The sequence below is a fragment of the Chinchilla lanigera genome, unplaced genomic scaffold (genome assembly GCF_000276665.1).
Source record: "Chinchilla lanigera isolate Chin_1 unplaced genomic scaffold, ChiLan1.0 scaffold00055, whole genome shotgun sequence".
Classification (NCBI taxonomy): domain Eukaryota; kingdom Metazoa; phylum Chordata; class Mammalia; order Rodentia; family Chinchillidae; genus Chinchilla; species Chinchilla lanigera.
The window spans coordinates 13534101-13551092 of record NW_004955456.1 but is presented as its reverse complement, the minus strand read 5'-3'; the positions used below and the strand labels follow the sequence as shown (position 1 = coordinate 13551092).

Genomic DNA, 16992 nt, shown 5'->3' with positions numbered 1-16992 from the left:
TGACCTTGGTGCAAAACTCTTCTAGCGGCCCCATTTTTAACTCAGAAAATAAGGCCTCCACACTGGTGTCTGTTCTCAATTTGGGGGACCGTGATGCCTCAGACGTGTGCTCAGCGTCCCTGTGACCCCAGTGAGGACCCTTTGCCCTCCAGCGGAGCAGGGAGAAAACATGAGTTTGGGTTTGAGCTGCGCGTGGTGGCACACACCTGTGATCCCAGCATTGTGGGAGGCTGAGGCAGGAAGATCCCAAGTTCAAGCCTAGCCTGAGCAATTTAGCAAGACCCTATCTCAAATGTAAAAATTTAAAAAGGACCGGGAATGTGGCTCGGTGTAAGTTTAGTTTCTAGCGCCAAAGAAAAAGAAAGGAAAGGTTTGAAATAACCAGCCCGTGGAGAGCGGGCAGCCTTCCGGGGATGTTCACAGAGCGCGGGTGTGGGAGGGGGACTGGCAGTGCCCGCACTGGGTGGGGGTGCTGGGGGGTGGGTACTTGCTTGCTGTGGTCCTGGTTGACCCTGCCGTGTGGCCCGGGCCGTTACCCTCTCAGAGCCTGCACGTGGGGAGAGGCCTTTGTGCTTGGAGCGTTGCCACACTTGCAGGGGAGGTGCCAGGTGCCCATGCCCAGCTCACTGCCGCCGATCACAACACTGACAGCTGTGACTGTGTTTCAGGGCCGTGATCCCAGCTCAGCAAGGTCCACGACCCGGCAGGTGTGCAAGGACAGGAAAGTCATCCTCAACCTGTCTGCCCCACCTGGGAGAAAAGAAGGGGCCGAGGAGACAGTGGCCCAGAGAGGGCGAGTGGGCTGGCCAGCGTCACACAGCTCAGGGCGGGGGAGCAGAAGTGCTAGAGCCAGGTCCCAGGGGGAGTGTGTGGGGTGCGGTGTGGCCTGGCTTCCTCCCCAGGGAGGGCTCAGACGACAGCAGCGCAGCCCGGACAGAGGCGCAGGCTGGGGGTGTGGCTGTTCCTCGCACCTTCGTGGGTGGTCACCTGCGCGCCTGCCTCCCTCCCGGGGCACTGGGGTAGGGGCCGTGTGAAGGGACGGTGCGTGTGTGCTGGTGTGTGTGTGTTACACGTGGGGTCACAAAGCCAGAGGTGTTGCCTCTGGTACACGGTCACCTCCCGGGCCGGGGCTCCCGACCTCCCGGTGTTCCTGGCCGTGCTTGAGCGCACAGGAAGGCATTGGCCGTGGGGTCGTGGTGTGGAGGTGGGCAGAGCCCTGGGAGCGTCCCTGCCTGTGACGGTCAGCAGCGACACTTACAAGTCCCCGCGTCCTCCGCTCCCCGTTCCTGTGGTGCAGTAGGTGGCCGTGTGCATGTGTGACGCAGGGCCTGAGGCCGGCTTGTGGGCCAAGAGGTGCGTTCGTGTGCAGCGCTGGAGACTGAGGAACATTGTGCCCGTGCCTGGCGAGGGCCCACTTTTCTGTCACAACGTGGCCCGTGACATTACGGCTGCAGTATGCAAGGGGAGGGTTCGGGGAGCCAGCAGGCAGCAGTCTTGTTCTTTTTGTTTTTTTAAGATATTGGGGATTGAACCCAAGGCCTTCACACTGAGCTACAATCCCCACCCTTTTCTTATTTTTTGTCTTGAGACAGGGTCTTGCTAAGTCACTGAATTGTCCGGGCTGGGCTTGAACTTGGGATCCTCTTGCCTCAGCCTCCTAGAGTGCTGGGATGACAGAGGTGCACCACCACGCCAGGCTTAGCTTTATGACAGGGTGCTCTCCCGAGAGCTCACCCAGTCAGGGACAGCAGCTTGAATCCCTGCCAAGGGTAGCACCCTTCAGGAGCTAGGTCCCGCCTCTTAAAGGGCCACCACCTCCCAAGGTGCCCACACTTCTGGGATGTGAGTTCAGTGCACAAACCACTCCAAACCATACCAGGGACTGTATTTTTTATTGCGGTCAGAGCTGACTGGCCGGGCCTGGTGCGCATCTGGGAACCCTGCTGAGTGTCTCAGATCTCAGTGGTCCCCAACGTCATCCCCTGCCCCAAACTACCTCAGTTGCCCCGGGCCTCGTCCTCCTATTCCCCGTCCTTTGCAGCCAGCACTTCTGGCCAGACGCCAGCCCTCCATCCTGTGCCCGTGCCCTGGGTGACCATGGTCTGTAAGCTTCAGGTCTGGGACAAGGACCCAGCCTGGTTCAGCCCCAGCTTTGGCCTGGGCCAGTGCTGAGTGGTGAAAACGTGGGCCAGTTAACAAGGGGCCCACGGCGGCGTGGGACAGAGAGATGCAGGCTTGGGGCGGGGTGTGTGTGGGCAGGCCCAGGGCTGGCGTGGAGAGCCCCTGGGATGGGCTGGGAAGGGAAGAGGAGGAATTGCGGGAGGGGGCTAGCGCACTGGGTGGGCAGGGGGCGTGGAGAGGGCTGTGGGGGGCCGCACCAGGGAAGGGGTGTGCCGCTCCCTCCAGCTGGGCTCAAGGCCGAGAAGGCCCTCAGCCAACTTCCAGCTGGAGTCCACAGTGTACAGATGGGAAACCAAGTCCCTCGAGGGGCAGTGCCCAGGCCAGCAGGACGGTGGTGCCCTGCAGGGTCCGGCTATCCCGGGGACTCCCGCTCCCAGACCCCGGGCTCCAGGGCAGGTGGAGGAGGGAGGGTGGGGCCCGGAGCCGGCACCCCATATTAGATCACCCATTGGCTTTTCCGCCTGGCAGAGCTGCCCAAGATGTATCATAAGGCTGGGCACAGCTGCATGGCAGGGGTTGCACGGCGGGAGGCCGGGTTCCTTCCCCTGCCCACAAAAATAAATAAAAGACTAGATACACACATGCTGCACAGATGAACCCGGAGGAGCGGCCAGAACTAAGGTGGGGGGCAGCTGCCGGGGTCCCCAAATCCCGGCTGAATGTCAGACCCGGATTTCCTACCCAGGCTCCTCCTTAGGGTCTTGCTAAGTTGCCCGTTCACACATGCCGCCGCATCATGGCGTGTCTGTCGACCGTGGACCGTGTGTGGGACGGTGGCCCCTGAAATTATATGGCCTTGTGGAGGAGGGGGTTGTGCGCCTGAAATTCCAGCACTGTGGGAGGCTGAGGCAGGAGAGTTGTTAGTTCGAGCACAGGCTGGGCAATTTAGCAATTTAGCAAGACTCATTGCAAATGAAAAAGAGCTGGGGACGTAACCTTGGGTTTAATTCTCAGTACTGAAAATTAAAAAAAAAAAAAAGGTGGTGTCTCCGAGTGACGTTGTCTCGGTTGTCCTCCTCCGCGTGTCTCAGCGTGCCCATGTCTGCGCGACTCTGGAGTCGCCTCACGGCGCGTCTCTCCAGCGTGGCAGAGGCGAGAGGCAGCGCGGCAGCGCCTCACTCTGCTTGGGGCCGGCCTGCTGTGAGCCCCGCGCTGTCTCAGGCCCCGTGGCGGCCTCCCCAGCCTGGTCACCCACTCGGGCCCCTGCTGCCTCTGGCTCTCACCCCTTCCCTTCTCTGTTGCCGCCCTGGCTCCCGTGGCCTCGGCTGTCCTCCCACGGGAGGCCACGCTGGTGGCCTCGCCCACCGCTTCCTGTCCTGGACCCTGCAGCCACCAGAGCCACCGTTCCCCGCTGTGCCTGACCCTGATGTGTGGGCGGCCCCGGCTGGCGGCCAGGCTTCCTGGGCAGCGGGCACTTGGCGCTGCTTCAGCGTCTGCTCAGTGTCTATGAGCAGGGCGCCCGGGCGCTGGGGGTGGGGGTGTAGCCCGGGAGGCGGCAGGAGCCGGGCGTCACCTCCGAGGGCCCCCCACTGTCCTGTGCTGCTTGGCCTCACACGTCTTCCTCTAGGGCAAGCAGAATTATAGACTTACGGTGAAGTCCTCAACCTTAGTGTCGGGTGAGACCGGCGTTTCTGTGTCTACACCCGCACGTGGCTCAAGGCCACCACCGGCTCAAGTGTGTCCTACATCCCTCTAAAAATGTGCTTGCGGTACTGGAGGTTGAACCCAGGGCTTTCCCACAGACCTACATCCTCAGCCCATGCTTTTGGTTTTTCATTTTGAGAAGGCTTTGCTAAAATTGCCCAGGCTGACTTTGAACTTGCCATCCTCCTGCCTCGGCCTCCCAGCCCGCTGAGATGACACACCGTCGTGTAGGCGTTTGGTTTTAATTGTGGGTGTGTTTTAATATCATTGCCCTGTCCTCTCCCTGAGGACCCCTAGGGGAAGGGTACCTGCTCTTGGTTCCTGGCGCCGTGCAGGCCTAAGTGTGGTAGTGTTCGATGGAGTGAGTGGGGGTCCCGTCCCCACTTGTGTGTGTGGCAGAGGCTGTGGCCATGGGAACTTGTGTGTCTGTGAGCTGGCCAGGCGCCCCTCCGGGGGGAGAGGGGACTGCGCTGTCCCCCAGCCGGGGCCCCGCAGGGAGCCGAGCCGCCTGCAGCCAGAGATTAGTCTCCAAGGCCACGCCGCCAGTTGCCATAGGCACCGGCGTTTTCCCATCCCGGTCACGCAGGCCACTTGGGCACAGGAGCCAGCTTTAAATAACCGCAGGTAACCTGACCCGGCGGAGCTCTCTGGCCACCCGGCCAGGCCACCTCCCTTCCTGGGGACAGACTCGGCACCGCACTGTCCTCCCGCAGCACCGGGCCACCGAGACACTCGGGCTCTTCCGGGGTGGGAAAGGCGCCTTCATTGGAGGATCCTGGGGTTCTGAGTCCCCAAGCACAGGCCTGGCTGAGCCACGTCTTGCAGCCTTCCAGGAACAAGGATGAGGGGATGGGGCACGCCGAGGCTGGGCCACAGACCTGTCCCCAGCTCCCCTGGGAAGGCAGGCTGCACCCTGTGTGCAAGGCCCCCTTCCTGTCCTGCCGGGCAGCTGTGCTGGGTGGTCTGTGGATGAGGTTCTGTTATTCCAGATTATAAAAGTGTCACCTACGTACCTAGAAAATTTACAAAATAGAGAAACGTGAAAGGGAGGAGAGTCAGGTGTGGGGTTGTAGGGAATTTCTATCCAGGGCCCTTTGGAGTACTCCAGGCCCCCTTCCTTTTCTAGACAGAGTCTTGCTGTAGAGCCCAGGCTGGCCTCGAACTCGTGATCCTCCTGCCTCAGCCTCCCGAGTGCTGAGATTACAGGGTCAGCACCATGCCTGGCTAGGAAAAAAAAAAAAAAAAGACTTTTACTTGAAGCGAAGAGCCCCCTCCCCCGCCATCACCAGCGTTGCCAACTCCCTGCCCCCACCTGCTGAGCAAGCTGCCACCTGCCCCTGACGTGGGGCCTGGCCCGCCTCTGAACTGTACACACCGCGGCCTTCTGAGGCCGGACGCTTTCATCATCTTGGTGACGCTCAGCTGCGGTGTTCTGTGTGTTTGAGGTTTGTCTGTCTGCCTGGTGTGTTTTCCAACAGACCCGGCGCCAGGGAGGACGCATTAGAAGTAACCACAAGCTGCTACTGAAGTTAGGGTCCTGTCTAAATGACTGCTCATTTTCAGAGAAATAGCACTTATTTCCCTAAAAGACCTTCTCTAGTGGGTAGGAAGGAATCTGGGCTGGGGTTGGGCCTCAGGGTTAGAGCCTAGCCTGTGAGAGACCCTGGGTTCCATCCCCAGCAATGCCCCAGTTTTAAACAAGTGTCAGAGCTGGGTGTGGTGGCACATGCCTGTCATCCCAGCACTCTGGGAAGCTGAGGCAGGAGGATCTTAAGTTCTAGACCAGCCTGGGTAACTTAGTGAGATCCTGTCTCAAAATAAAGAATAAAAAGGCCTGGGGATATAGCTCATTGTGAAGGTCTTAGGTTCAATTCCCAGTATTGGGGGAAAATGGCCCACAGGAGAGGACGCTGTTGCTCTGTGACCCGTGTTGGGCATGCAGAGGTCTGGAGTTCGAGCTGTCCCCAAGGGCTGGGAGTCCCGGATGGGTGTGCAAGTGGCGGGGTAAGTGCCACACTTAGCGTGCTAGGGGGTGGTTTCAGAGTGCTTAAGTTGCTTTTAGGTTCTGTTCAGCACTTAGCTCACTAAACAGCAAAGTTAGCTCCTGCAGCCTGTGCCCCGGTCACCCTGGCCGGGTGATTGCATATGGGGCAGCCGATCAGCTGTGAACCCTCTTTTATATACGTATATATATATACAGGCTGGGCTCAGATTCGCAAGCCTCCTGCCTCAGCCTCAGCCTTAACCAGGTATGAGTGGCATCACGCTGTATTTGTCTTTGTGAGCGGCTCATTGTTGTGGTTTGGATGTGATCGGCTCCCTAGAAGGCTCGTTCCGTTGAAGCGTTAGGTGCTGGGGACGAATGATTAGAGAAGTGATTGGGTCACAAGGGCTCTTACGTCATCAAGTGGATTAATCCACTGATGAGATCGGAACTTGGTGGTGTTCCCAGGAGCTGATGGGAACAGAAGGCAGGGCTTGGTTAGGGGAGTGGATCGTGGGGTCCTGATCTTTGGGGCTTCCTCTCAGGCTCTCATCTTTGCATCCTGGCCACCGTGAACTGAGGAACTTTGCTCTTCTACACTCTTTTACCATGTTGCTTCTGCTTCACTGCAGGCCCAGAGTCAGTGGAGCCAGCTGACCGTGGACCGGGGTCTCTGAAACCCTGAGCCGCAATCAGGCATTTTGTCACGGTGGTGGAAAGTTGACTAACATATTTCACTTAGCGTCTTGTTTTCAAGGTCCATTCAGGTTGTAGTGTGGGCCAGGATATCCTTTTATGGGCTAAATAATAGGGCTGTGGACACCAAGGCATCCCTTGTGTCTGTACTCGCCCCAGGAGGCAGCTGCAGTGAAAACTTGGCTCTGAGGCATAGACAGACTTCCTCACAGCAAAGACTGAGGGACAGCACAGTTTATCCAGAATCCTGGAGACCAAGGCTGTGGGGCATGTCTGTAATCCCAGAACTGTGGGAGGCTGAGGCAGGAGGATCACAAATTCAGGCCTAACCTGAGCAATTTAATGACACCTTATTTTATTTTATTTATTTGGGGGAGTTACCAGGAATCGAACTCACAACCTGGCAACTTGTGCTTGCCAGGCAGGCACTGTCTGTTGAGCTATATCCCCACCCTATTTTAAAAAATGAAAAGGGTCTAAGATGTAGCTCAGTGTGAAGGCCCCGGGTTCAATCCACAGTACCAGGAAAATAGAAAAATAGATTCCAGTTCACCTAACACTGTTCACTCTTCCAACTGTGCAGGGAGCACGTGTGATGTGGCCCAGGCCACAGATGAGAAATATAAGTTTCCGGAGTCACAGGAACCCATTCAATGGTCGACTTCCGGGAAGGAAGGCGGGACTTCCTGTTCCTGGGCTGTGTCTGGCGCCAGGCCTAGGAGAACTATGGATTGCTTGTTCTGGTCCATTCAGAGTCCGCTTGATTTCAGAGGGGATTTGGAAGTTTCATAAAGAAATGCTGGGGCAGTTGCTCATTGTAGAGCGCTTGCTGGCCTGTACGAGGCCCTGGGTTTCATCTCCAGCAGTAAAAAAACTGACTAGATGATCTGGACAGTGAAATAAGGGTTATGAGCCCAGAGGGGCCAGAGAGAGTCTGGGTTTGAAAGTGTGCACTGTGGACCCGTGACTGCCGGGAGTGCTGTGGCAGAGGCCCAGGAGGCCCCCTTCGTTTTCTGCTGCAGCAGGAATTGTGGAGGTGGCCCTGGCAGCACCTCCTTTCCTGTGTCACCTCCCTCCGGGGTGGAGGCTCTCGTCCTCTGGCCTAAAGGGGCTGCAGGCCTCCAGGCCCAAGGGGAAGGCACTGAGCAGCCTATGCCTGCGCGTGGCTGGCTCTGCCCTTTGACGTGGGCATGCGTCCCTGTCTGGGCAGTGTCTCTGGGCTCGCGGGGCTGCAAAGGTGCCTGGGAATGGAGCACCGTGTTGCTTGGTAGCCTTGGGGATGGTTCCCGGAATGCAGGTGCTCAACCCCCTAATAGAAAAAGGCGTGGGGTTTGCACAAAACCTTTGCACGCCCTCCCATATTCTTGCAATTTCTCGAGATTGCTTATAATAACTGTGCAAAGTAAGTGAGATGTAAATAGTTGTCACTCTGTATTGTTTAGGGAATTAGGGTGAGAAAAAACCCATGCGTGTTTAGTTCAGACGCAGCTTTACTTCTCAATTGCTGCCCCTCCTGGGTTGGTAGAATCTGTAGTGTAGCCCCGTGGATCCCAAGGGCTGGTGGGGTCTTGGGCTCCAGCTCCTGGGGTAGAGGAGAAAGAAGGTGCCGTAGGAGGTTGAGAATCTCTCAGTGTCTGTCTTGGGCTCCCAGCAGGCTCAGGATCCCAGACCCATACTGTGGGTGGGTCACAGACAGGATGCAGGCTCCTCTACACCAAGTGGAAGGGAATTGTTGTCTGTCATAACTAGATGAGGAGGCAGAAGCAGAGGCTATCGTAAGGAGGGTACCAGCGCTGCACCCAGGGGCCACCCACGCTGGCTGTGCACTTGTCCTTCCAACAGCCCCAGCAGTCGGGGAGGAGACCCTGGTTTGAGCTGAGAGAATCCTGGAGTCACCACAAGGTGCGTGCAATGCGGGGATGATGATCTGCCCCTCCCCCACACCACCCCAGACTCCTGAGGAACTTCAGTCCCCTGAGTCTTATGTGAGTGGATCCAAAGCAGAGGATTTTACCAGCTCCCTCACTGGGCCCCAAGTCCTGCCTTTTGGACTCTGAGCCTCCAGCTGTGAGTCAGACCAAATCTCTTCTTTATAAAGTAGGCTGACTCAGGTGTTTTGTTGAAGTAACACAAAGCTGCCTGATGCAGCTCTGGAAGGCTGCTCCCTCCAAGCACCTGGCTTTAGATGCTAGGACACTGTGGGGGCTCTGAGCAGGAGGGGAGACAGCGCCAGCCTTAGCGGGTAGAGCGGGAATCAGAACCCCAACTCCAGACGGCCTTCCAGGGCACGATAGCAGGGTCCAAGGCCTTGCCGCTGCCCAGCCGAAAGCCACCAGGCTGGTGAACAGACAGGGAGGCTGGATTGTGGCCTGCAGTGTCCTCCCCTGGCTATGGTGAAGGGTGGACAGCGCTGAGGGGTGCGTGGACAGCAGGGAAAGGACCAGACTCTGGGAATGCTGGCACCCTGGGGACCCCGGCAGGAGCTGGCTGCCGGTGGGAGGTGGGGCTGTGGGGAGGAGGGAGCGGCCTTCTCCCCAGCCGGGCGGGAGACGCTGCTTTCTGTTTGTTCTCTCAGGCTGCTGAGTGCAGAAACACAAGCATATGGTGGCGGATGGTGCGGGGGCCGTGTTTGGGTGTTGTGTGCTCGCCTTTGCCTTCCACAGGCTGGGTGAATTTTTTTTCTCCATCGGCTCCAACGCCCCAGTTGGTCCATGGGGCAGTGAGGCTTGAGTCAGAGATGCTTCCCTGGTGTCTGGAGAATGCAGCCCCATCCCCGCCCCCTAGTACTGAGGATTGAACCCGGAGCCTTTGCACTGAGCTACCTCCCCAGCCTTCTTTACAATTTTTAATTTGGAGACTGGGTCTTGCTAAATTACCCAAGCTGGACTGGAACTTGCTATCTTCCTGCCTCAGCCTCCCAGGTTTGTGGCATTACAGGCATGTGCCGCCATGGCTAGGCTTCACCTGCACTTTACACACAGAGCCGGAAGGTCACTGTCTATGTTATTTTTAGTGTGCCTGAATTGGAACCATGGCCTGTCACACGTGCCGTCGGGGCTGGAATTTTCCGCATGTGACACCATGTCAGTTTTCCAAAGTTCTGGACTTCAGAGCATTTCAGATTAGGGATGTGTAATTTATCCCACAGACTTAATACCAAAAAACAGGAATTTATATTCCACAGTCATTTCTGCAGGCCTGAGGTCTGAAATCCTTGCCATCAGCCCTGATCCAAGCTTTGTAGGGCCGAGGCCCTGGGAGACTCGGGGAGGAGCTGCTCCTGCCCCTCCCGCTGCTGGCGGCCGCCGCACCTGTGGGCTTGTGGCCGTGGCACTCGGTGTTCAGGGCCACGTCTCTCTCTGTGTGTGCCGCCCTCCCAGCTTCCTCTTAATGAGCCTGAGGGATGCATTAGGATCTGTGTGGCTCATCTAGGATAATCCCCACCTCAAGCTCCATGGCTCAAGTCACATCTGCAAAAGTGGCTTTTCCTTAGAAGGTCACATTTACAGGCTGCTGGGATTAGGGCATGAATGTCTTTTTGGAAGCCACTCCTGAGCCTATCCAGAATCCTGAAGGGCAAAGTCCCTTCTTGAAAGCTGGGTGTGGCGGTGTACACCTGTGATCCCAGCACTTGGGAGGGTGAGGCAGGAGGATTGCCATGAGTTTGAGGCCAGCCTGCAGTACATAGTGAGGCCTTGCCTCAGGAACAAACAAAAGCAAAGTTCCTTCTTGTAGATGGGCTCTTCTGTAACAGACGCTGACTCGGAGAAGGAAGACAGATGCTCCCTCATCCCCTTGTGCCTCAGTTCTGTGCCACATGTCTATGGACACTTGTGCACCTAGGTATGGGTACCCCAAACTGTCTGTCCAAGCCCTGTCACCCTCCCCCAAATACAGCCCCCTGACTTCATGAACACCTGCATGGTCTGGCCTTGGGTGTATCCATTATCACAGACTGTGTAACAAATAGCCCAAGATTTGGCCGTGTCAGACAACAGCCCGTCTTATTTTAATCTCACAGTTTGGGGTGCATGGGCTCAGCCAGGTGGGCTCTCACAGGTCACTCCTGCATTTCCAAGTGAAGGGTGGCCAAGGCTGGGGTCATGTCCGGAAGTTCCTCACTTGCTGGCCTGGTACCTGCAGCACCTGGGACCCTCGGGCGTCTCCAGCTCCTCTTGACTTCTGCAACATGGTGGCATCAGGATGGCCCCACTTTGCTGCTGTCAGCTTTGAAGAAAAAGCTGGGGGAAGCCTAGTGGCCTTGGGGACCGGCTATGGCATCACAAGGTGGCACTTTTAGGGTGATTGGTTGGTTCAAAGTGAGTCACCCAGGCCCAGTGTCAAGAGGAGGGGAGCCAGAGGTCACCACCCTGGAGAGGAAATGTCGGGGAATTGGTCCCTGGCTGCAGGCCCCAGGATAGAGCTCGTTTGCTCTGCGGCTTCCAGGCATCCATGTTCCTCAGGGTTCTGGCTCTGCTCACACCACGGAGTTGGGGAGGAGGCTGTAGCACAGGCCGGGTTCTGGGGATCCAAGGGGACCAAGTGCTGACACTTCCTTGGAGCGATCCCAGAATCAGGACAGAGTCCGCTCTGTGCTCAGCCCCCTCCAGCCCAGTGTCGGTCTGTACCCCAGTGCCTTTGCACCCACCACCCTGCCTCTAGTGCCCCGCTGCCTGCCACCTGCCTCTCTGTGTCACTAGATTCTCTCATTCTTCCCGGATGCCACTCCTGGCCTTGCTGGCCTGGGGTGGAGAAGCAGAAGAAATAGCTGCTGTCCTGGAGCCGGGGCTCATGGGGATGCACAGGCCTCTTCATGGTTGGGGACCAGAGCCCACGGGAGCCCAGCAGCAGCTAAGCTTGAGGCAGTGCAGGAGGGTGCCTCTCGCGAAGAGGCCAAGGCAGTGGCTGACCGGGGCCACATCCTGTCGCTGTGACCCAGCTGTGTGTGGACACGGAGGGGCTGCACTGGCTCCTCTGGCTTATCCCACTGGGTGTGCTGTCTGAGAGGTTTCTTGGTGTTGTGGCCCATGTCAGAATGTCTTTCCTTTTCAAGGCTAAGTAATTTTCCACCGTCTGGCTCTTGTAGCATATTTTCTTTCCCTGTTTGCCTGTTGGTGGACACTTCAGGGGCTTCCATATTTTGGCTATTGTGAATAACACTGCTGTGAACGTGAGTTACATGTATTTGTGACACTGTTTTCAATCTTTTGGGCACGTACAAGTGAAATTAGTGGTCAGATGGTAATTTTTATTCTTTTTTTTTGTGGTACTGGGTATTGAACCTAGGGTCTTTACACTGAGCTATATCTCCAGCCCTTTTAAAATTTTTTAATTTGGGCCAGGGGTATAGTTCAGTGGCATAAGCGCCTGCCTGGCAAGCACAAGGTCGTGAGTTTGATCTCCGGTACTGCCAAAAAAATAAAATAAAATAAATAAAATTTTTTATTCAATGACCTGGTCTCACTAAGTCTCTTAAGTTGCCCAGGCTGGGCTCAAACATGTGATCTTTCTGCCTCAGCCTCCCAGAGAGCTGCCTTGACAAGTGTGTGTTACCACGCCTGGCTCAGGTTGACCTTCTCGGACGTAGGAGTTCCCTGGGTCTTCGTTGAGTGTCCAGAAAAATCCTGCAGGGTGTCCAGGAGGTAGGGCTGGGGTAGAGGGGGTGAGCACTGCTTGGACCTCGAGGAACTCACACTCAGGTCAAGACATCAGGCAGGAAGTGCGTGAACAGGTCCTTTGTGATTGCGACAGGGCAGGTCCCCTCGGGGACAGGGGACGAGGAGGGGAGGAGTGCGTCCCGGGCAGTGCTGCTGGCTTGGTAGGCATCAGGGCGGGCGTCCTAGGAGCTGTCCCTGAAGCCATCCCTGGTCCCTGGTGAGGCTGGACCTGGGCAGACCTGGGGCCCCCGTCAGCACCAGGCGACGGGGCGGGTCACCTGGTCCCACAGGGCCTACCAGGGAGGCAGGCAGTGCTTCTCCGGCTCTAGGTTGCCTGGGCTGGGCTCAGACTTGCAATTCTCCTGTCTCAGCCTCCCAGAGTGCTGAGAGTATAGACATGCGCCACCATCTTTGGCTCCCATTTTTTTGAGAAGCAGGGAAGGGGCTAGAGATGGAAATCAGAGCCTGGGGAGTTTACAGCTGGGGCTGGAGGAGGTTGCAGTGCAGAAGCTGCACAGGGAGGCCAGGGAGAAGGGGCGACCCGGCCCTCGGCCCCTGCGGCCTTTCATGGTCAGTGTCAGCGGGTGGCTGGGGTCCCACAGCTTCATCCGATGTCCCTGCGGTCCCCTTCCGTCCGCGCAGGCTCAGGGCTTCTCTTGTCCCTGTCCCCTCCCCTGGGGACTCGCTCCCGTTAACTGCCGATCATGCTGTGCGGACCCATCCCCTGTGGCTTCCCTTTCATTGGGCCCCGCTGTACAAATGAAAACCGCACGATTGAAGTGATTCACCCACCCTGGTCCTAGCAGACCTGCCCTGGGCTCCTCCTGGGCCCCAGCATCCCAGCTGCAGCCACTCAGGCCCCCAGTGCTCCCCGAATGCGCCCCTCTGGGCGCTGGCTCAGGATGTGGGGTCCCGAGAGCCCAGAGCCCTGGGATGTGGTCTCAGCACGCGAGGTCCCCACCCGCTGCTCCCTGGCCTCCCGTTTCGTCTCTGTCCCTTCCTAAGTGGATTAGGACAGTGCCAGAAGGAGCCAGTGCAGTCGGGTGGCCAGGAGGCTGGGGCTGAGACCGTCTGGTGCCTCCCGCTCTGTGCTGATTCGATTTGGGCTCGCAGCTGGGTGGCCATGGCGGGAGGCTTTTCTGGAAAGGTTGGGGCAATGGCCGGGGGTGGCTGGAGGACAAGAGAGCCTTCTGGTCCCCAGGAAGCAAACCTCTCCCTGGGGAACCACACAGCAGTACCGGCTGGCCTTCATGCCACAGAACAGCCCAGGACATAGCCAGTGGCCACCTCTTGGCCATTAGCATGTCTCTGGATTTCAAACTTTTATCAAACTGCAACCTATGCCGGGTGTGGTGGCACGCACCTGTAGTCCCAGAATTTGGGAGGCTGAGGCAGGAGGATCATCGTGAGTTCGAGACCAGCCTGGGCTACAGAGTGAGCTCAAGGCCATCCTGAACTGCATAGTGAGACCCTGTCTTTAAAAGACAGAAAAAAAAAAAAAAATTGCAACCTATAGGAAGAGCTGCCTTTCATAAACACTCAGAAGCAAACCCAGTTCATATTTTGGCCAGATGTTGAACGGGCTGGTTCTCCTAGTCTTTATCCCCAGCCAAAGGGCAGATTGGAGTCGCACCCTAACCCCTGTGGCCATTTCTGTCACTGAGCTGGACACTTCTCAGGCCTGGCCTGTGATGCCCTCTGACCCCCACTGGGACCCTAGCTTCGAGACACCCTAGAGACCGGGCTGTGGCGGGACCGGGACCGCACACCTTGGCCCCACACAAATGTGGGACGTGAGGCAGGCTCTGGGCACAGCAGTAGCTGCAGAGGACGCGGTGGGCTTCGCGCCCACTAGGTACCAGCACCACTAGCTGGGTCCCTGACCGGGGTAGGCAGAGTGGGACCCAGGGCTCCCTCCACACTGGCAGCTCCCCCTTGGCGGAGGCCTACCTCGGGGTACCCCATCGAGGGACCCAGGGTTCACCCTGAAGAACCTGCCTGTGCCCCTCAGGCTGAGCCCCACAGCCAGGAAGAAGGCGGAGCCTCTGCCTGGTCCCCAGGGGTTTGTGGCTTGGTATGGAGCCATGGTGACAGAGCTGGGGACCTGTGGGAAGCCAGGGAGGGCTCTGAGCCAGCCAGCCTGGGGGTGGGGCACTCAGGTGCCTTCCCAGCAGGCATGACAGTGAAAAGCAGAGGGCACAGTTAGCAGACCACAGTGGGCTAGGAAGGGCCGCGGAGGCAGAGGAAACCAGACCTGCAAAACCAGCAGGAAGGACTCCGGTGTGTTTATGGGGTGGAAAAGCTCAAAACACCTGTGAGTGAGGGGAGCTGGGGTCAGAGACCCGGGTTAGGAGCCCACATAGGCAGCAAGGGCTCATGGGGCAGGTGTGAGCAGGACAGGGCCTCCATGAGGGTCTGGTCGTGGTGCTGGACTCTGCCCAGGGGTGCAGATTGGGGGCATCTGGCCCGAGCCACGCGCGAGCCTTTACGCATCTGAGCCTGTAGAGGCTCAGATTCTGTCCTGCCCTTGAGGCCCTTGAGCGACAGGAAGGGCAGCCCCCTGGCCACGCCCACTCTGGGGCGGGCTATTTAAAGGCCACACCCACTCCGGGAGGCCAGCCATTGGCTCCGCCTACCCAGAGACAGGGCCCCTCCCCCTAGACCCACCCACGGGGTTGGTATGATTGGCCACCATGTGTGCCCACCAAGCTCCATCTTGGCCCTCTCTTCACCCCTCCAGGTGACCATGGCCCTGCTGGGGAAGCGCTGTGACCTCCCCGCCAACGGCTGCGGGCCTGACCGCTGGAACTCGGCCTTCGCCCGCAAAGACGAAATCATCACCAGCCTCCTGTCTGCCTTAGACTCCATGGTGAGTGCCTGCCTGGCCCTGGGGCTGCTGAGCGCAGTCTGCACCGCGGCGCTTGTGATTCTATGCCGCGGACCACAGCGCCTCGTCAAGGCAGGAGACCCAAGCGAGGTCCAGTCATCCAAAATGTAACCCTGTAATAAGTGCTGGCTCCCGCCCTCGTCCCCCTGGCCCCTTCGTTCCTGGTCCTTCCGGATCACCTCTTAGCAGTCACATCCCATCCCTACGAAGAGTCCCAGGTCTCTCCTCGGAGGTTCCCCGGGGGACACTGTCTGGGTGGTGGTTCTTTAGGAAGCTGAAACCCTGGATATGAAAGCAAGAGCCGTCAACCAAGCCTGGTGGCGAAGGCCTGTAATCCCAGCAGTCTGGGAGGCCGAGGCAGGAGGATCACAAGTCCAGGGCAATTTCACAACCTCGTGAGACTGTCTCAAAATGAAAAAGGACTGGGAATGTAGCTCAGTGTGAAGGCCTTAGGTTCAATTCCCAATACTCCAAAAGCAAAAAACAAAAAAAGCACGAGTCACAGCAGTATCTCAGGGCTTTGTGAGTCACTGCGCTGGCAGCGTTGCCTGTAGACCGAGTCCTGTAGCGGCTGGCCCTAAAGGAAGAGGTGTTCCCATCCTTCGTCCCTGTCCTGGGGAAGGCATTGCGATGGGAGTGGGCAGAGATAATAAAATCTCTCCAGGGCCCCCTTTACACAGCTCTCGTGTTGTCGGTGTGTTGTGTCTCGTGTTGTCAGCTGTACACTTCGGCACAGGCTCAGGAAGGGTGGCGTCTTGCAGGACGTCACACTGCATGAGCAGGTTTGAAGGCAAGGTCCTGCCTGAATACGGTGTCTGTATGTCCCCAGGGACACAGCATGCTCTCCCGGATTGTTCCTCCTGGAGGTGGCTCAAGGTGATGGCTAGGCCGGAGGTGGGAGGCGCCCCAGGAATCTGGGCCGGCTCTCTCTCCACAGTGAGCGCTGCTCAGTGTCCGGCAGCACTGCCAGCTTGGTGGTGGGCATGTGGCTGATTTAAGCTGTGGTGGTGGCCAATACCACGCCCACCGGCCACATGCAGCTTTTCACTGGTTTCTTTTTCTTTTTTTTGGTGGCACTGGGAGCTCAACCCATACTGGGCTTGAACTTGAAATCCTTCTGCCTCAGCCTCCTCCAGTGCTGGGATTACAGGCATTTGCCACCGTAGCTGGCTTGCTTACATTAAATTTTAATTAGTTAAAATGAAATATGCAGCCTAGCTGTTCCGTCACACAAGCCTCATTCCCAGTGCTCCGTGGCCGGAGGTGACCTGTGCCCAGTGTCGGGTGGAGCAGAAGGGAACCGTGTCCTTTGCCCTAGACAGTTATTTTCCCCTGGGCAGTGGTGGTGTCCCTGAGCCAGTACAGAGGAGGCAGTGGCCCTGTGGTTGCCTAGTGGCATAAACAAGAGAAATTCCCTGCCCCAAGCCCTTGACAGATTTTCCTGGAGGGACACTTTGCGGTGTAAGTGGTCCTGCTGGCAGTGACTTAAATCCAGGTCCCCCAGGGCTGCCAGGGCCAGGGTGCTCCTCAGCCTACAGGGCCAGGGACAAGTGACTCACCCCCTTGTCCCCTTCCTGGTGGTCCCATTTCCTTGCGCCTTCAGGTGAGTCCGTCCCCTGTGCTGAGCGGGGCCCATGCACGGAGCGTCCTCAGCCCCTCAGCCGCTCTTTCATGGGAAGTGACTGTGGTGAGCTATTTCCTTTCGGGTTAATGTTCTACAGTCTCGCAGCCGCAGAAGAGGACAGGAGGGTTTTGTTTCCATCTTAGAGAGCAAACAGTGAACATTCCAGTGGGACACACTGGGGGATATCCCAGCTTCCTCACCAGGACGACGCCTGGCCAGGGCTGGCAGAAGAGGCAGGGTTTTGGCCCAGAGAGGTCAAGGAGACCGTATGTGGTCACACAGCACAGGGACTGTAGTCGAAGCCAGACTTAACAGCAGG

At 57.8% G+C, this 16992-nt stretch overlaps 1 protein-coding gene across 4 annotated transcripts in view; it reads left to right on the top strand.

Annotated features, from left to right (window-relative positions):
• Gtf2ird1 (GTF2I repeat domain containing 1) overlaps positions 1 to 16992 on the top strand; it is a 70183-nt gene that overhangs the window by 13734 nt on the left and 39457 nt on the right. For 3 of the 4 annotated variants that reach the window (XM_005396750.2, XM_013520580.1, XM_013520578.1), the window contains exon 2: positions 14903 to 15031. In XM_005396750.2, the coding sequence (XP_005396807.1) occupies positions 14909 to 15031 (123 nt within the window). In that variant the 5' untranslated portion in view covers positions 14903 to 14908. Of the gene's footprint in view, positions 1 to 14405; positions 14477 to 14902; positions 15032 to 16992 lie in introns of those variants that run through there. The other variant, XM_013520579.1, reaches the window with a different exon arrangement.